Here is a 20,559-nt window from a genome sequence, read left to right as displayed (position 1 = left end):
TGCACAAAAAAGAAAAAAAACTATGATTAGAAAATAAAAGTACACAACAAAGCCTAGAGTCCCATGGCGGTGGTGATCATGGTTACCTTACTGGTAGCAGGTGGATTGTGGCAGCTTGTGTGTATATAAAGGAATATTAACAATATAAAATCATTTGAATTTTCACATCTTTAGTTTAAAAATATAATTAAAATTATTTTATTATATTAGTAATATTTATATTATATATATTATAATATATATATACTTATATTATAGCTAAGTGTAGTCATCTTGGCAATGTGGTTGAGTCTTAAAAACAGGGACGCAACTAATGCCAGCAGCATATGGTGGTAATTGTTTATGCCATACTGTGTGCAGCCGATGTGCTCCTCGAGCAAAAACACATCCTCCAACCCGATCCTCTTCCGTACAAGGTACAGGACCTCAAGCAGTCTGATGGGCTGTGATTGTCTGGAACTTGCGGATGCTTGGGGACTGAGCCGCTCTGCTGCTTTCATGACCTTTGCTGTGCCTTCTGATGGAGAACACAACTATGCTGCAGGTTTAGGTCGTTTTTCAAAGACAAAAGCTACAATTTCAGCATGTTCAAGTATCCAGAATTATAGCCATGCTAATAACTTTTTGTAAAGAACACAAACCCTTTTTAAATTCGTCAAGATTTCAGCTAAATAAGAGTGTTTACATTTGTGCAGATCACTCACCTTCCCTCAGATACCACAGATGCCGCGAGAGGGCAAGCCGGTGGCAAGATGGCCACCGGTTTGAAATTCCTACAGAAAAAATCTGTTTACATGAAATGCACTCTCACACACTTTAATTTTTTTCTTAGTTATTTAATCTTTTTTCTTTCCTTTCCCCTATTTTTTTTGTTCTTTAATTTTGTATATGTTATTAGAATGTTTAGTTAATTTCTGTATTTGCTGTTATTGCTATTTCTGATTGTATTTTCTGATAAGTCAATAAAAAAAATAAAAATAAAAATAAAAATCTGCCACAAAAAGCATCTAGTATTGTAGATATCTATCGTTTCCTGGACATGGGAACATTAGGGGCTGAGCCCACACCCTCGTAAAGAAATCTCAGTGAACCAACACAGTAAAAACTGGTTTTTATTTAAGCCTTCTTGAGCATTGTGTCACCATGTTTAAAGCCAAATACTGTAATATGTGCTTCAATATGTATTTATTTTCAATCTTAAACGTGACGAAAGTAAACAAGATCTCTAAAATCCGCATTAAACTTTTACTTTTCCAGACATCTGCTGTTTATCTCCACAACTTGCTCTTTAGTGCACATCTTCTACAACAAAATGATGAACGTGAACTGTTTTCAGTCACTTGCAATTTTCAGAATAAAGAGTATTTACTGTACCTCTCTATCATGTCATCTGTCCCTTCCTTCTTTCCCTACAGGCTTCATCACTTGTTTTTCTTCCGTCATTTCCCTTCTTTCCTTCTTTCACTTGCTAGTTTCCATCTTTACTACTACTACTTTTTCAGTAGTATAGCCTAGTTTAAACTAGTGGTATACTCTGATTTTTCCTTCCCAGTCTCAAACACCCCTGTCCTGGAGCAACACACACATACAAGAACCACCAACCTCATTAATACATAAAGTATACACCCACACAAAGGTGAGCTCACGAAAGACGGGTTTGTATTTCAAATATAAATGTATTTTGTGAGCAACATAAAATGTAAAACACTCTTTAAAACTCTTTAACTATTGACCAGCCAGCGACCTGGAGGTGACCAAAAAACATTAGTAAATAAATTTATAATAAAGCTGTTCTTTATTTATCTATATTTAAACTAATGCAGCATCTAGAAAGCAAACATCCAACACGAATGGGAACGCCTTTTCATCTACTACAACACAAACGCGTGCGCGCGCGCACACAAACTCACAGCAGCGGGTAAACCAGCGAAATACATAAGACTTCACCACTGGATTTAATGCAAATGTGTAGAACAGAAAGGGGCAAGGCTAACGGTTTAGTACAGTTGGCGTAACCCTTTAAGTATCAAGTACTGTCACGAATGATCTTCCTGATGTTCATTTAATTTTAAGACATACAGAGTTTAAATTATTTTAGGTTTACCTGTTTCATGTGTTGACCAGAGTCTTGCTGCCCATTGGTCTCTCTTCTCTAAAAAAACCGTCTGATGTCCATTTTAACGCTAATAATGACAGCTCGAAATAACACCAGAGTTCAGGTTAGGGATAAAACGCTGGGCTGTCAGCCAACACGGAGGATTCCCCGCTTCCATAAAATTCCCCTGTGATTGGTCATATTGTATCTGTGTTGCATTCACAAAAGCCAGGAAATCACAAAACTACCATCTTCTTTAATGTCATAAGGCGGCTGAGAGAATGTAAACTTATTCCTTCTGGGATTCCTTCGGGTCTTGATGTGAAATGTTCGGGGCTTTAGCCGGGAATGCCCAGGCCAGGCGACGCCCTGTAAGAGTTATGCTCAAAGTGATTCACAAGTGATTCACAGTAAAAAAATAAATAAATAAATAAATAAAAAAAACTACCGAGAACGTCTCGTGATTCCATGACGTAATGACGCACAGCACTTTTTCTTTAAAAACGCACAGCGTGATATAATGCTGCGTACGGAAGAACCTTGCTCAACAGACAGCAAGAATTGGAGGAACATTCGAGTAGTTAACATTTGTTATTTCCATTATTACAGTAAGTACACGTATTTTTAATTTCTTTCTTTCTTTCTTTCTTTCTTTCTTTCTTTCTTTCTTTCTTTCTTTCTTTCTCTTATTGTTTTTTAGAAATGTCTTTCGGGGTTTAATCAGACCTCTTTTAAAAGCCAGGTAAATCTCTAGTTTTAACTAACATACAAGAGCCGGAAAAGTAACTTCTAATGACAGCTAGCCAACACGAACTAATACTTTGGTGTTAATAACATTTAATGCTATTTTAGCGATGGTGAACAAACTTTCCGTGTTATAAATTATCGGCCAACATTATCTGGATGTTAAATTTGTTTTAATTTACTTTTAAGTGGGACTTGTATTTGATATTTAGTCTAGTTTCGTGTTGGTCCGGGTCAACGCCCAGTAAGGTGAACTTTAGAAATACCACAGAAAGAATGAAACATACCAACTGAAAGTTGGCATGAAAGAAACATGCAAGTTATTGGATTAAAATGATTAAAATTAGGAGTTTTACATAAATTTATGACAGTTATTTTGTCTTTTTTTGTGAATAATTGTAGCAAATGTTTATAAAAGTGCTCTCTACATAAAGATAAGCACATAAGTCCATAAAAAAGTTGTGGTCTGAAGATACTGTAAGAGTTATGACGGTTTGGAGATTAAGACAGCAGCTCAGTTAGAGAGAGGAAAAAAACTATAATTCTTTACAGATAATTACAAGTAATCAATTGGAAATCAAAAATAACTTGACCACATATTCGATTGGAAATTTTTTATACTTAAGTTTATCGTCCATTTAAGTTAATGACTAATTTTTTTCTTTGTTCCTCCTCTATGGACCATAAACTAGCATGGCTAACGGGCATGTGGAAATCCACGACCCCATTTCCAGCTACACTGACCACACTGGCAACACAGACTCTGAAACTTCCTCAGACACAAACAACATGGAGGACACTCAGGAATACAGGCTCCTTATGGCCTACGCAACCAGGAGGCAGTCAAAAAAGAGGACTGAGAAGGATACACAGCACATCCAAGTCGTAGAAAGCGGATGCAGCGATGCAAATGGAACAACTCCATCTCAGACACTAACCCAAGCTGAAACAGTAGAGACACCAGAGAAAAGAAAGGATAAGAAGAAAAAGAAGAAGGGATGGAAACGTGTGGCATCTATGTTCAGATGTATTAAACCTCAGACAGACGACAACGAAAGAACAGCCAACTTATCCCGGTCATCAGGGAATCTGCATGACGTCAATCTAAGATGTTTTGATCCTGGAAATGGTGAGTGTCTGTTTGCAGCAAGTGATAAAGATGACTGTTCACATGGCAACAGCAGATGTTTTGTTTCATTACAACATCAGTCCAGAATCACAGGTCTGCAATCAGCGATCAAAATGACCGAACAGTGGATGAACTAACTTAAAAGCAAATTTAATGATCAGTTTATTGCGACTGAGAAGCAAGAGTCATCAATAGTTTGAACTTTGTGGCATAAAAGGATTATTCAGATCTTTACATGTAGCTAATTAAAACAAATATGAGACTTTATTGATGCTAATAGAGAAATCAGATGCTGCTGCGGGAACATATAAGATAAAAAAATGTATATCTATTTGAATGAGATTGATAAAAGAATTTTATTTGACTAAATTACTTAACATGGTATAGAAAATGATCAAATAATTAAATTTAGCATGAACTTTAAGAAACTGAGATTACAAATACACGTAATAAGTGGAAATTAGGTGAATTTACTGCACAGTCTAATAAATTAAATAGTTTATGATAGAGTGTGAGGTTATTTGTACTCTTAAATCTTTAAATTATTTGGTTACCAGTTGTTTCTTCTATGAATAATAATAAAGTAGTCAGACATGTTCAGTTCAGGGTAGTGATGGTGTGATGAAGCCCCTGAATGTGTTGAGTCTTTCTGGCCAATTGCTTCGACAAGTTTCAGTACATGAAGTCCCGTTTAACAGCTTGTTTGGGAGTACTAACATCTGCTGGTTATATTTGATGTACAGCACTCCTGTGATATTACATATGGGTCACATACCAGTTTATTATAACCATTATTATGCGTTATGTCAGAATCTCCATATTGTAATGAATTTATTTTGAACTTGGTGGTATATCAACAAAGTATTAATATATCTAAACGTAATGAACTTCAACATCACCTCAGATCATGCAGAACACTTCCTGTATTTCCTGCATTGTTTTCAGACTAGACTTAACGAGGCAGTCACGTGATTTCAGAGAAACCGGACTTTGTTGTCTTTAGTCATGTCATGACAAACACGGGCCTCCATACAGGCTTCGTTTGGACACGCCCACTTTGCTAGACCCAGGCTTCAGATGTAACGTCACTAGTTCAAGGTCCAGCAGGATGTCTGTTAGTCATGTTTGTTACAGGAACCGTCCAAAACCTGAAAATAATAAATTAACAATGAGATTAATCCAAGAAACAAATTATTTAAAGTTTATGTAAAGTATATTTAAAGTTTCTTTAATATAACAGCAACTAAAAACAATCGACTCTGCAAAAAGATGTCGGTATTGAATTGAATTAAATTAAATTCCTTAGATCATTACACAATGCTTGAAGTGAAAGGTTGAACAGGATTTCATTCTTCCAGTTCCTCGTCTTCATGACAACGCAATCCTGAAAGAAGCAGACTAACTTGAACTACAAGGATACGTCACATATGACACATTTTAAAGTATTTCTCTGTAATGTGGGTTATAAAGTCCTGAGTCCTGAGCTGATGCATCCCACTTTTTATTTTCTCTTTGTTTTATTTCTTTGCGTTTCTTCCTGTTACAGCTGAAGATGAGAATGAGTTGGATGATGTCGCAAACCGACTGACGAAAATTGCTGATGAAATCCCGCTCAGTCCCTCAGAGCTGTGCACGGACTCAGTGCAAGGTTAGTTCCTATTTGATTCCATCTCTTCATGTTTTATTCGTGAACATGATGGTAGGAGAGGTAAAAAATAAGCTGAATAAAAAGAAACTTAATAATAATGATGTGATTTGTTTTTTAGATAAGGATGAGGATAAGGTGGAGAAGATCATCGGCCTGCTGCTGAGGGAAAAAGGAGATAAATTAGACAAGATGGTGAGGAAACAACCTCCTCTCTGATCTGCTAAACCTCCTCTTTTCTGATCCTGTCTCAGGAAGTTCTCTTGTAGTTTATAGTTAACATGTGGAAGTTGATTATTATATTTTATAATGTCTTTCCTGCTGGATTTGGTATTGAACGCATGTTGCACCATGGCTGGCAGGTCCAGAGTTCACAGATCAAGCTGTTTTTACAGCTTCTGATGATCATGTGAGGAGCATTTATTAGACAATTCATCATGCAAACACAGTTCTGCTCCAAAACATCATCTAAATGCCATTTCTGCTACTAAATATGTTTCCGTACATGAACATGTTACTTGTGTCAACCTGCAGCTGAGAGAAGCCAAAATAGGAGCAGACCTTTTCTTGAACTACAGCTTCTTCGAGAAGGTGATTAACACCTTCCTCACGACGACAGGCTTCAGGAGCTCCAACCCGAGCGGTCTGGGACCACAAGCATCACAAAAAACTCAGATCGCCATGACCTGTGAGGTTAGAGCAACTTTTTATTTGTTTTGTCCTCAAATTTAATTTGCATTAAACTGGTTATATTTCAGGGGGGGGGGGCAACAAATTACTGATTAGCTATGATGTAAATGACTCATTCAGACTTTAAAGGTAGAAAAATCACTCATCTTTCATCCAAGTCAAAAGACAAATGCTCAGGTGGCTCATCGTGCTCTATCTGACTATATGCTAAATATGTTTGTTTTGTTTTTTTTTTCCTGTCAGATCACCAGCCGTCTCTCAGCAGTGGACATGCTGCCCATGAGCCGCATGCTGCACCACGGGGCCAGATACCTGCAGGTCTATTATTCAGGCTGGGCGCAGCAGCAGGGCGGCTATGTAAGCTTAACAATAACTATCACCAATAAACATTTTCAGAGGATCAAAATGGCTTCAATGTTTCTTGTCTTCCTTGCAGGAGGCAGCCATTGAAAGTGATGATGAGGAAGTTGAGTGATCAGAAGTTGTCCTGCTCTACAGCGCCTCCTTCAGGCGAACCTATGTTAGTGAACAGTTCCCCCCAGTTGCACTTGACTGCAGCCTCTTATTTATGTGTGAAGGACCTAGGGGAACGTTAAATTCTTAAGGAAAAGAAGTCAGACTTCAGAGATTTTATATTTTATAATGTGAAATCATTGTATTTGTGCTAAACCTGTGCAGCCAAAGGGCAATACATCTGTCTAAAGGACAGTCAGGGACCACAAGCCGAAGAAGAAATTATTCTTGCACTATTACAACTTGTCCTCATGATTAAACTGTTGTAAGAACCAGGAAAAAGCCAGGTTTTAGGAGTTTTTTTATATTTTTGGTGTGAAGGACAAATCAGCAGGTTTAGTTCATGTTGAATGTATTAATCAGCATTTGCACTTTTTTCCCAGAAATATTTAAGACAACAGATGCAGCAAATTGTATTGTGTGAAATGTTATTTTTGTTGTTGCAAATTGCAATAATGAATAAAGAACATTGTACAATGTCAGTCTCAGTGCTGAGGCATTTTCCCTGCTGGATACAGCAAACAACTGTAACTTATATAAAATCACAAGTATTTGTTCCATTAGAGACATTAAATGAAATCTTAGTTTATGTACAACACAGTGCAAATCTTCAGCCTTCCCTCATTTCTTTATAAAAGTGGTTCTCAAACTTTTTAAACATTATACCTCCTGTGTAATAACTTGTCAACCCAGTACCTCCTAAACCAGTGGTGTCAATTAGCATTTGAGTTCAGGAACTACATTCAACACAATTTGATCTTAAGAGGGGCAATAAAAAACCAGCAGAAAGACCTACGGAAAATAAAAAATCCTAATTTTACACTTTGTTTTAGTTCAAATTTAATAATATAACATTTAATAAACCATCATTTTAGAAGACATCATGAATAACCTGAAAAAGGTACACTTTCAACAATATTTTTCCCTTGGTTTATCATTTACATATTTTTATTTTATTTTAATCTTTTATTTATATATTTAATTTATATTTTCCTATTATATATTTCCTATATGGTGTATGTATATTTTTTGTTATATATCCATATTTTTATAAAGTATGAATACATTTACATTGATTAAAATTTAGCAATTTAATATATTTTTAAAATAAATTTATGAACATATTTCATGTATTTCAAATACATTATATTTTTGTTTGATATTTTTATTGTTAATTTTTTAAAACATTTTTATTACTTAATGCAAACTTAAATAAGATTTATTAAGTACGAAAGGTATAAAAAGCTTTTTTTCATGTACCACCTAGAGTGTCTCCAAATTTTTGTTTTTGTTAAATACTGTGTGGTGTAGACAATGTTGGTTCATCTCAGGAGTTAAGAGTCTGTTTCATAAGGTCGGTATGAAATGCCTTAGCAATTAAAAATAAATAAGCAGCTAAAACTCAAAAAAGAAATGGCAGATTTCAAACTTGTAGATGTCTGGAGAGAAAAACATAAATTAGTAGCTGAGTACTCATTTTACTCACATGCTCATAAAAGCTACTCCAGAATTGACTTTTTTTTTTACTCACACTGAAAGATTTTACCTTATATCCTCGTGCGAATATCTAGTGATGACTATCTCGGACCATGCCCCTCTTCTGCTTCACATGGCTCAAAAGAACGTTACTAGTAGCTACAGACTTTGGCGATTCCCCACACACTTACTTAACGACGCAGAGTATGTTAAACGTATCAGTAACAAAATGGATAGTTTTAACATTAACAGAGGGACTAACTCGCCAACAGTTGTGTGGGAATCCTTAAAAGCTTACGTGAGAGGTGAGACTATAAGCTATACATCATGGAAAAAGAAACAACATACGCAGACGATTCTCGAAAAGGAACACTCTCAAACTTATAGCGGAACGACTTTTGATCTTCTAAACATTAAAAGGACCGAATATAATCTGCTAACCACTAGGGTTATTGAGAATGCCATGGTTAGAACGAAACAACAGTACTATGAACATGGGGATAAAAATGGTAAATTATTAGCCTGGCAGATCTGAAAAGAAGAAAACTCTCAAGATGTATCTCCTCAGTTAGGACCAAAGATGATGCCACAATGATCCATGATCCCAAACGTATTAATGACATTTTCATGGACTTTTATGTGGATTTGTACTCTTCTCAGGGGGTCAACACTCAGAAATTGATTAATTTTTAGAGGGGTTGGTCATCCCGGGGGTGGAGGTGGGGGCACAGGAAAATCTTGAGGCTGATATCTCTAAACAGGAGATTTTGAATGCAGTTGGTAAGCTCTCAGCAGGAACATCGCCGGGGCCAGATGGGTTCCCCATGGACTTTTATAAAGCATTTTTATCTAATCTAATAACACCATTAATGGATATGTTCAAACACTCACTTGAAATACACCAAATACCTAAAACTCTAGAACAGGCTCTGATTACTCTTCTGCTGAAACCAGGCAAGGACCCAAAACTTTGTGGTTCCTATAGACCCATAGCCCTTCTTTCATCAGAATATAAGATCTTCACCAAGGTCTTAGCCACCAGGCTGGAAAAGGTGATGCCTTACCTTATATATAAAGATCAGACTGGCTTCATTCAGAACCGCTACTCTTCTGATTCGTGGATTCCTGAATGTAATTTGTTGTGCCAAAAGCAATGACACCCCAGTCGTTGCTCTTTCATTAGATGCTGAAAAGGCATTTGATCGTTTAGAATGGACCTATCTTTTTTCAGTTTTAGAAAAAATGAATTTTGGTCCAAATTTGATACAAATGATTAAGATATTATATCTTAATCCGTGAGCTATGATTTGAACAAATGCGGACAATTGAATTTCCCTTTGGGATTAATAAAGTATTTTTCATTTCATTTCATTTCATCTTTCTTTCCCCTGCCGCGAGGCACTCGTCAGGGCTGTCCCTTATCCCCACTTCTCTTCTCATTAGCGGTTGAACCTCTCACAATTGCTATTAGAACACATCCTGCAATAGAGGGTGTCATGGCTGGAAACATGACACATATTATTTCGCTCTATGCTGATGACATCATGTTGTACTTGACGAACATGGAGACATCGGTCCCCTCTCTTTGAGCCCTGTTAGAGGAATATAGCTGCATTTCTGGATACAAGATAAATAAACAAAAAAGTGTGATGATGCCCCTTAACCCGGCTGCTCAGACATTATCAAGTAGAAACATACCCTTCTACTGAGACCCCTTAAGCTTTGTTATCTTGGTCTCCAAATACCTGTTTAAAATCTGTTTTAAAAAGTTTAAGCCAATCTGGACAGATGGAAGTCTCTTCCTATATCCCTAATTGGAAGAATAAACTATATCAAAATGAACGTTTTACCCAAATATCTTACCTGTTTTAAGCACTGCCAACACTAATTCCAAAAGTTTTCTTTAAAAATTTGGACAAACTGATATCTAGATTTCTGTGGAATGGTAAAACTCCCAGAGTCAAGCTCAAAACCCTCAGTCCAGAGCTATCTGGGTATGGATTAAAGATCTAAAGCACCCTCCAGCCTGGAAACAGATTGAACAATTAGCAAGTGGCAACTACTCTGAATGCTGTCCCAAGTGTAAGACTGAAATAGGATTCCTTCTCCACATGTTCTGGATGTGTAGATGTTTGGAACAATACTGGAAATCTGTTCTGGACATTGTTAAAGGAATTGTGGGGGTGGAAATCCCATCTAATCCGCGGCTGACGCTATTAGAGGACTTGTCTGTTTTACCAACTGAAATGAGAATTAACACTCGCTTCATCAGACTAGCCCTAATAGCGGCTAACAAATGTATAGCTATCAACTGGAAAAGTGAGGACCCCCCCCCCCCCCCCAGTGTTTCTTTGTGGCTTAGAGAGCTCTCATCTTACCTGCCATTGAAAAAGATTATGTTTAGTCTTTTAAAAAAAAAAGTCAGTCTTTGACAAATGTTGGGGAGGATTTGTAACCTTTTTACGTAATAGAGCCACTTCTATGGGTGACGTCTGTGGTCAGAATTGAATGGGGTTTGATTCTGGTATTCACTCAGTGCTTAGGTAAACTAACCTAGAGGGTTTGGTGTAATATAACAATATATGTGATACATACTGTCTACTATTATTTGTATTCACTCTGAAACATTATACTTTGTTTGAAAACTTCAATAAAGAAATTGTTAAAATAAATAAATACATAAAATAAGTAATAAAGACCATTAAAGAAATTATTTGCAAAGGAAATTTTTATTTGTCAGTTTTAAGGAATAGACAAAGATAAACTGTGATAAACCTTTAGAAAGCCTGAAAATCTACTTCTTAAGACCACCTTCATAAATTACAAGAAATTCTAGAAGAGTCATATTAATAAATGAAATGTGTCTCAAGATCTTTGCACAGTACTGTATGAGGACAACAGTCAAAACAAACCCAAGACAGGTGTACTGAGTTATAACCGTTACAACACCACCCTCGTGTGGCCAAAAGAAGAACTGCACATTGCGATACAGTACAGAAGTAGAATGAGCTATAGGCTACTTTAACCTGAAAGACTTTATTTGTTACTATTTCATCATTTCTACTTTTTTATGAAGCAAAAAAAGATGCCACAAACTAATTTTATGCAAATTTCGACAAAGGAAGCAAGAAGTAGACCTAAAGAAGAAGAAGAAGAAGAAAAGCAGCTGTAGCTTATTAAGGATAAATTACATGAGAAGGCCCGTTAAAGTGGAGCTGGGATGTGTTACTTTGCGGCAGGTGAGTATAAGCTTTAAATTTGCATCTTTGTAAATGGACAGTGTCCCGCTCTGCTGTTTGAAATTAGATCCAACCCGTTCTCTGACAGCTCACCTTCAACTGCCTCAACCTGCTCTCCGACAACAAACACGGCCTCGAGCAGCACGTCGCATCACTCCGTGTCGGCGCTGAAACGTGAGACAACTCACTTTTTTGTTGCTGGTTAACTCCCCTTGGCTTAGTGGAGTGTGAAGGGTGCGTAATGTTTAACGTCGCGCACCAGTGTGGTAAATACTCTCCTACACACTCCGCGGTCAAAGATGACTCCCACTTAACCGTGGAGACTGTTCAGATCAGCGTTTACCCGCCGTACGAAACGGAGGCGACGTGGCCGCCGTGGGGCGCCAAGATGCGGATCTCCAAAGCCAACAACAAGGGCGCGGGGGTGGTAAAAGCTGTCCGACCGCAACAGTCTCCGCAGCCGACCAGCCTGGAGAGCCTGAAGGCGGCTTGGAGCGGGAGGGACCAGCCAGAGATGAGCTCTGAGGGAAGAGACGGAATAGGGCACGGAGGAGGGGCCCCCAGGGGAAGAAAGAAAGGGCCCCGACGCGACGTGAGGACCATTTTCTCCCCCGGAGAGAGAGACCCCAGGGTGAAGGAGGAGTTCGGGGACGGACACACCTTTGAGCCCGGAGGGGAACAGACCTGGTGTGATAAGTGCTGCAACTACATCCACCGGGATGGCCTCACCTGTTCAGGTGAGAGGGTTTAAGATTGGTGGGGGTGGGTCCAAAAGTAAAGCAGCTTTTCTAGAACTAAAAAAAAAGTGGTTCTCCAAGTTTTAAACTCATTTGAGTGAAAAATGTCTTTGAAAGATTGTGATTTTATTCACATCATAATCCTCTTGCAGGACATGACATAAAATCAGATGAGCCAAATGTTTTAGGCAGTGTCCCAACCGGGGGTCCTCAAAGGGCACAGGGGGTCTACAAGCTTTGACTGTGCAGAGTGTAATTGTTAAAGATAAGACCGTGTCCACACACAGAGGAGTTGCGGTGTATCCGCTTAAGTTTTTATTTTGTTTCGTTTGGGCGTTTTGTTCATATTGATATTTTGGAGCCTGAAAACAGCAGGACCAAAAGGGAATAAATGGAGGTAATCAAAATCTGCCACACAACAATATTTTAAAACATATCTTTTGTCAGAGAAAAAAGCGACTTTGTAGGCCGCAACTTGTGCATCCAATCACTTTTCCACTTGTAATTTAGTGAGGTCAGTCAGCCAGTGCAGATATAGTAAAGGAGTATGTCATGTTTACCCTGGTAACCGTAATTTTTCCTGCTTCCTTTAATAAGGAAACATGACTGAGAAATGCCACAGTCCAGATGATATGTCATATATATTGTGTGTGTGTGTGTATATATATAATATACTATTTGTGTAACTTTTGTATTTGTTTCTGTGAGGCGACCTTGAGAGTTTTGAAAGGTGCCTCTAATTATAAATCATTATTATTATTATTATTATTAGATAAAAAGAAAAAAAAAGTAAGGCTATACCTTGATAGTAACCTTGTAATTGTGGTTTCATCAAGGGCCAGTGAAGAACTCAGCCAGAATGAATAATTTGTGATAAGAAGTTGTCTAATGGGGACAGTGAAGGGGTTCATGGCTTTTTGGTAGTTGCCTGGAAGGGACCCTCAAGGAAAATAGGTTAGGAACCAATGATATAGCCTATATCAACCAAACTAAGCAAGGAGCAGATTGCGGGCAAAGATGCTTTCAATATTTTCCTTACAATGTGGGATATTTCCAATGACACCAAGACAATTTTGCGCTCGTAATCAAAGACATATAGGAAATATTGATTCAGAGTTTTTATGCTCAAGATTTGACTGTTTTCTTTCAGGTGAAAAAACATTTATTACTTTAAACCTGATTAAAGTTAGTGATCTCCGTTAAAGTAACACAGCAGGCTCCATTAATTAATCAATCACTCAATGGAGAGAAAATGTTTTTAGGACATTAACCAGTCAGCTAACTGTTTAAGGTATTTGTCAACTAAAAATATCAAAAGTAAAGATTTATTTTGTTGTTCAGTTTTCAAGGATCATTGTAAATTTGTTCATGGACTGAATCAAGTAGGCTGTCATTGGCTCCTGAGAAACATACGCGTAATTAATAAATAATAAAGACTAAACTAGTTGCTAGTTGTAGACTTGATCTTATTTATATAGCACCCTACAAAAATGATCTGCATTAGATATGTAAGTATGTGATTTTCAGAAAAATAAACAATGATAAATATAAACAGTTTTATCAAGATACAATGGTAAGTACGTAATCACGCCAGAAGCTTTTTTTTAAAAAAATGATTTATCAAAATAATCTCCACGTCATGACGTTACCTGCGGTTCCACTTGACTCGTAGTAAAGACAAATGTTAAAAACATTTTGACAACATGAATAGGTAGGGCCCTGACATTCTTAGCACCTGGAATGTGGGTGGATTGCAGAAGGACTGGTTCAAGTTTAAGAAATGAGCCTGAATCACTCCTCAAGTACAAACTCTGGGCTTCTGTGTCTGGCACTGACCAACAAACAATAGAGTAGGAAGGAATAAAAAAATCTATTCTTCCTCATATACTACTGTTGTTGTTTTTTTTTTTTTTTTAGTCCTACCTGTTTACCAGGGTGCATTTCTGAGTTCTTTAATGGTTCTCATTTTGACTCTTCCCATTTCATGTTACTTTAACTGCAATTGATATACTTAATTCCAAAAGACAACAAAAAGATGTATGATTACTTTAGTCAAGCAATACTAGTTTTTTGTTGACACAGCCTCACTTTCTAATTTGTTAGCTAGTGCAGGCTAATGTTACCTAGCTTGAGTTAGCCTAAGATGCAAAATAAACATAAGACACATTTTGTTATGTCATTGGAAGATTTCAGCGTTACAGAAGATTTACAGAACCTTGTAAATTCTGTAGCGTTGTTAGCTGTTGCAGGCTAACATTAGTTAGCTTAAGCTTTCTTAAAATGTAAACAAACAGCACATGTCACATTATTTGGTGTTGTCGGAAGAGTTTTTAGCTTAAAAGAGGGATAAAGAAAAAATAAAACAAACCTTGTACAAACCTAAAGCTTTTTTATAAATTAGAAAATACACCAGCTTGTAAATTCTGTGACATTGTTAGCTGCAGGCTAATGCTAGTTAGCTTAAGTTTGCTTAAGATGCAAACAAAGCACACATGGTGCAAATAATTTGGATAATCACTAGAATATTTTTAGCTTAAAAGTGGTATGAGGAAACACATTTAACTATTGTCGGCTAAAGTTGTTGGTTCGTGCAAGCTTATGATGTGAACAACATTTGTCTTGGACAAAATGTTTTCCACAGCAATGTTAGAGATTAATTACTTCATACAGATTTTACTTTAAGTTATTACAGCTAAAGATGGTCCTGAAAGCTTCTCAACCATGAGTTGAATTTTACCCACAAAGCTTTTGCACTTTGGCTTAGTTTATGTAATATGTCATGTAGTTTATTGGTTATGGTTATATTAAGTAAACTTTAATATCTATTAAGAATAAGATGTTTTTATTACGTCCTGATATCTAATGAAAAGGGATGAACTTTTCTATTTTGCATGACTATAATAGGGAACTTTAAAGCACTTACAGTACAAACAGTGTGTAGCAACACTAGCATAACAAACTATCTTCCTTTTCTGTCTTTGTCCATTTAGCCCTTTAATTTCATTACATTTGCAGACAGTGAACCAACACAATGTGTTTTGTTTGCTGTCAGGTTTACCTGATGAAGTTTTGAGCCTTATTGTAGGCTGATATTTCTGCTAATTTAAGGCGTCTTGGGAGGTTATTTCCACCCAGAAAGTCAAAGACCCATAACAAAGTCAGTGACCATTTTGATGACAAAACAAAGAAAGGAAAACCTTTAAAGCAGTGTATGCCCTCGACAGAAAACTGTTCACTGATTAACACAAACACTTAGCCAGCAGAGCAAAAGGAGCAGCAGTTTTTTTTTTCAGCTAAAAGTTCATTTCCAGTAAATGTCTTTACATCCTGCTGTAAATTTATAATTTTAATGTCTTTTACACTTCACATGTAAAATAAGGAACTTTGTGCTTGTTTCTCCCCTTTAATAATACCAGTTGGTGTTTTGTTATACATTATTAGAAAGGCAGATTCGTCCCCTTTTACAGTGAAGTATAACTTGTAAAGATTGTGCTTCTGTAGAATGATCAACATAGCTAGACATGCGGGTAGCACCCCTCAAAAATGTGCCAAAATCCCCTCCAATATTCTCCTGTTGGTACTATAACCTCAGATCTTGAAATCACTGCAATAGCTAGTCATTACTATATTAAAATGTTTCCAAGAATTGAAACTGTATAACTTCAGAGTGAAACATTTTTGAATGGTATTTTGAGCTACTGTCAGTCGCTGCACATTAAATCAAGCGTGGTTCCAGGGGGTAAAGACCAAGGAGGACGCCATTGAAGGGATTGAAAAAGGATAAGAAGTCTTTCTGGGATAATGTTCTACAGACTGATGAAACCACAGTGATCCTCTTTAGGAATGCTGTACGTAAAGTAGGAAAACTTGAAATAAACCCATCTGCAATAAAACACTGTGGGATTCTTTGCTACCTCTTGCACAACAGAACTACTGGAGAAATGATTAACTCACAAAATAGCCAAGGTAGAGCAAGTTGTATTTGATGTGTCAGAAAACTAGGATTGAAGCAAACCCAGGCTTTGTGTATTTTTGCAGGACAATATTAAATCTCCAAAAGCACAAAAAATGCTTAAAAAGAGAAATGAGCCTTTTAAAACTTCCCCTTAATTGAGCCCAGTAATTGGATAAAATGATATTCTGTATGAGACCACTTTATGCATATACACTCACCGGCCACTTTATTAGATCCACCTGTTCAATTATTTAACACAAATAGCTTATCAGCCAATCACATGACAGCAACTCAGTGCATTTAGTCATGTAGGCCTGGTCAAGGCGACTTGCTGAAGTTCAAACTGAGCATCAAAATAAGAGAATTTGAACGTGGCAGGTTGTTGGTCTGAGGATTTCTGCTGATCTGCTGGGATTTTCACACACAACCATCTCGAGTTCACAGATACAGGTCTGAAAAGGAGGAAAATTCGATAGAAAGGCAGCAGGAACTCAAATAATCTCTTGTTCCAGTCAATGTACGCAGAATAACATCTCTGAACAATAAACACATCCAACCTTGAAGCAGATGAGTTACAGCAACCACACCGAGTGCCACTCCTAATAGCTAGAACAGAAAATGGAAGCTTTAATTCACACAGACTCACCAAAACTGGACAACAGAAGATGAAAAGATGTTGCCTGGTCTGAGTCTCCATCCTGGCTGCTACATTCTGGGTCAGAATTTGGTGGAAGCAACATGAGAAATGGATCCTGCCTTGTATCAACAGTTCAGGCTGGTGGCAGTGTAATGGTGTGGGATATTTTCTTGGCCCACTTTGAGTCATTTACAACCAACTAATCTTCGTATAACTACCTACAGCCTACCTGAGTATTATTGCTGACCATGTCCATCTCTTTAAGACCGCAGTGTAGCATCTTCTGATGCTACTTCCAGCAGGATAATGCACCATGTCACAAAGCTCAGATCATCTCCACCTGCTTTCTAGAACATGACAATGAGTTTATTGGACTCCAGTGGCCTCCACAGTCACCAGAACTCAATCCAACATTAATTAATTAATAGTTATTAATAGTAATTAATTATTTTTAATAGTTGAAGCTTATTCACCAAATTATGTTAATTAATTCTCACATTTCGCTATTCTTGGTGAATAACAGAAAACAAAAAAGCAAAATTTATAGAATCTTGCTGTCTTTAGTGTTTGAGTGGTTCATTACAATGAATTAATGTGAGCAGCTCCTGCTTTGAACGGGTCAGCTCACTCTTCCTGTGGGTCTCTTGTTCTTTGTTTCTTTCTCGGGAGGTAAAGTAACAGAAACCTGCAAACAGAGCAGGAGATCTTTATCCAGTTGTCTTTAATGTTGCATTAGAGTGTGTGTTTATCAGTCACAGGTTGGTGGAAGTAATTCCTGCAGCTTGATTTTAGTCTGTCCTCCTTTTAAATTAAGAAAACAAACACTTAATTTGTCCTTAATGGGTTCTTTCTAATTTTAAACAACCTCATAAACTTTCCCGTTACCCCATTTAATGCAAATACCTGCATACAAACACATAATATGTGTGTGTGTGTTTATATTGTCAGGTGAGGAAAAGCTAAACTTATTTGTGCAAGTTTGATTGCAATGATTTAAAAACAAATTCATGATCCAGGAAAAGGATGAGACAGCTGAGCCGTTTCACAGTGCAGAGGCACTTTTTTTTTTTAGAGTCTCTATGAGAAATACTGAAGATGATTGTCTAAACCTCTTCAGTGGAGTCTGCATTCACCGCCTCTGTGTGTGTCTGCATGTTTGTCAGCTGCCATCCTTTTGTTTGTTCAGTCGCTCTGACTGTTTGGCTCCACAAGACACACTTAAACTGCAGCAGCAGCTAATGACACACACCCACATTTATGCCGCCGACACAGATGGGAGGCAGCTTCTGTGTGGGACGGGATCATTGTACACCAGAGCAGACTCGGAGACATCATGGGTGACAGTAAAGGGTGATTTTAATCATCATCTGGAGGCCGAAACATTATAATAGAGTTACAGATCAGCTGTGCGTGATGGGGTTTGGAGAAAACGTTGGGAAAACTGTGAGGAGGATGTCCAGGTTTTTCTGTCGCTTTCCAAAACTGATGCGGCGCTCTGGACATTTGGAGGTCAGTCTGCTGTGGGGAAACTCTGGTAAGTTTTCTACAGTCATTTAGCCGAAGCTTTTATCCAAAGTTTTCAGTCTCCATGTTGAAATTTAGACAAGCCTCTCTGTCTTTTCAATTTCCCTCTGACTGCCTGTAAGTGGAAACTTCCTGAGTTCTCACCAACGGTTTGCTGTAAACTTAGCTGAAGAAAACTTGTCTGATAACAGGAAGCAGTTTATGTAGAAACTTTAATGATGAGTGCTGGTTTAAACAGATTAAAACCAGATATTATTTGTTGGAAATTTGCTAAAAACTCGTTCAAAACATCTCCGATATCAGCTCTGTGCTTTGTTTCTGCAGCTATTCAGTGTTGTGTGTCTTTATGAGAATGAATGAATGTGCTTTTGTAATGTTATACCTCTTGTAGCCTCATCCTTTATATTCTGAGCAGCTCAAGTTTTGATTGTATAATGAAATACCTGAGCACATGTCCAGGCTGGTAGAAACAAAGAGAAAAGACAGATGGCAGCTTTTCTCAGCAGACTCCAGCCCTCACACACACACACACCTGTCTTTGTCTGCTAACTTCTGTAGAAGTAGCTGAAGCAAACGCATATCAAAGGGTCTCATCAGATGTTTGGATTTCTAGCAGTAAGTGTTTAGTTAAGCTTGTAAATTTTACATTTCCTGGTTCCAATGTTTCTTATTAGCATGTTAACCTAATTCAGACTAATATATAAAAGTACCAAGGGTTTAATGCACATGTCAGTCACCATGAAAACATGGATTCATCGTGCCTTGTGTCACCAGTTCAGGCTGCTGGTGGTGTAATGGTTCATTCATTCAGGATTTAGTATCGATATACACGCCCAAAACAAAAACGAGATCTTTTTTTTATATTTTAAGAAAGAAATTAAGGATGCGGTTGAGCATGATTTGCTTTTAAAAAGAAAATCAAACTTAGGATCTTTGTCATTAATCAACAATTGATGTTACCTTTTTTATAAACTATGGTATAACTAAAAGCCTTCCCTAACCTTCCATCTAGTATGTTTTATTCTTTCTTTATGATAATGAGTGCTTTTTCTAAACTTCTTAGAATATTTGAAATATCAATTTGAATAAAAATGGTTGTTATGGCACTTTTTATATTTGGGTCAAGCAGAAATGTAGAACACACGAGTGATAAATGAATGAAAATGGATGTGAAGCTGCTGATTTAATGTCAGCTTTATGCAGTGGTAAGATTATGTCATGTTGTCCTAACTTATTTTGTTCTTGTAGTGGACTTAAATACTAATATTTGCACCATCAATGTTTAGATGAGTACACAAACTGCTGCTTATTGTATCTACTCATTCTTTCTAAATGTATTTCAAATTGGAAAGAAATACTTCGAGCTGTTAAAGCATTAAAGTAAATTTCAGCCCAATGATACTTAATATTAAAACGTTTAGTTTAACTCTCTGGAGTTTAGAGATTTTGGCCACATTCTTCAAACTTTTGTGCCAAAGAATTGATATTTAGCAGGAAAACTTAACCTGCGTGTCTACAGAGCAGATCTGATGGCGCTGGGTCAGCTGCTGAGGTCAAAAGTGTGTATTTGGGTGTTTCAGCAGATGAATGTTAGAGGAGCTGCAGCCTTATTGTCCCTTTCTGCAAACACAGACTCGATTATAGACCATGTGCTAAAAAAAGTTTCACATACACACAGAAAAATACCAGTTTGTGGTTCCTGACCTTTCTGAGCTGAGAGCCTGCTAAAGTTTCAGTAACAGAGTCTAACTGGTGATTTACTGGCTTCATAAAACAGACTGAAACGGGTAATAGGATGAAAATCTGATGAATATTAACACATTCATCCAAGCATTTAATCATTGATTGCCTAATTTATATTTATATTATTATAAAAGAATGTATATTTTCTTATTCACATGAGTTTATTTATGACGACTTATACAAATATCAAACTTATTCTAATGATTAAATATTTTCTGCTTCTATTTGATATCCTCCTTAAAAACAGAAGCTAAATGCTAAAGATAATGTGAATGTTAAGAAAACCACAGGTATAAAGTTTTGATGCAAAAGATTGAAACAGTTTACAGAAAACTAAGCATTAAAAACAGCTTTCACCCTTTAACGCCTGCAGTTATTTACAATTATAGAAAAAAAATACAAAAACGTTTTTGAGAAAAATATAAAGAAAAA

At 37.0% G+C, this 20,559-nt stretch overlaps 2 protein-coding genes across 3 annotated transcripts in view; both read left to right on the top strand.

Moving 5' to 3' along the window:
• The first annotated feature begins 2,595 nt into the window (after nt 1–2,595).
• LOC121634368 (apoptosis facilitator Bcl-2-like protein 14) lies at nt 2,596–7,298 on the top strand. The gene is made up of 7 exons (XM_041976933.1): nt 2,596–2,703; nt 3,532–3,968; nt 5,515–5,616; nt 5,735–5,808; nt 6,148–6,306; nt 6,547–6,660; nt 6,740–7,298. The coding sequence occupies exons 2-7, from the start codon at nt 3,533–3,535 to the stop codon at nt 6,776–6,778; spliced, it is 924 nt and encodes a 307-aa protein (XP_041832867.1). The 5' UTR covers nt 2,596–2,703; nt 3,532; the 3' UTR covers nt 6,779–7,298.
• Nucleotides 7,299–11,437: 4,139 nt separating this feature from the next.
• rassf3 (Ras association domain family member 3) overlaps nt 11,438–20,559 on the top strand; it is a 66,077-nt gene continuing 56,955 nt past the window's right edge. The window contains exons 1-2 of one of the 2 annotated variants that reach the window (XM_041976986.1): nt 11,438–11,531; nt 11,620–12,268. In XM_041976986.1, the coding sequence (XP_041832920.1) occupies nt 11,773–12,268 (496 nt within the window). In that variant the 5' untranslated portion in view covers nt 11,438–11,531; nt 11,620–11,772. Of the gene's footprint in view, nt 11,532–11,619; nt 12,269–18,330; nt 18,395–20,559 lie in introns of those variants that run through there. The other variant, XM_041976987.1, reaches the window with a different exon arrangement.

Source organism: Melanotaenia boesemani, chromosome 23, assembly GCF_017639745.1.
Source record: "Melanotaenia boesemani isolate fMelBoe1 chromosome 23, fMelBoe1.pri, whole genome shotgun sequence".
NCBI lineage: Eukaryota > Metazoa > Chordata > Actinopteri > Atheriniformes > Melanotaeniidae > Melanotaenia > Melanotaenia boesemani.
This window is presented reverse-complemented; position numbering and strand designations above follow the sequence as displayed.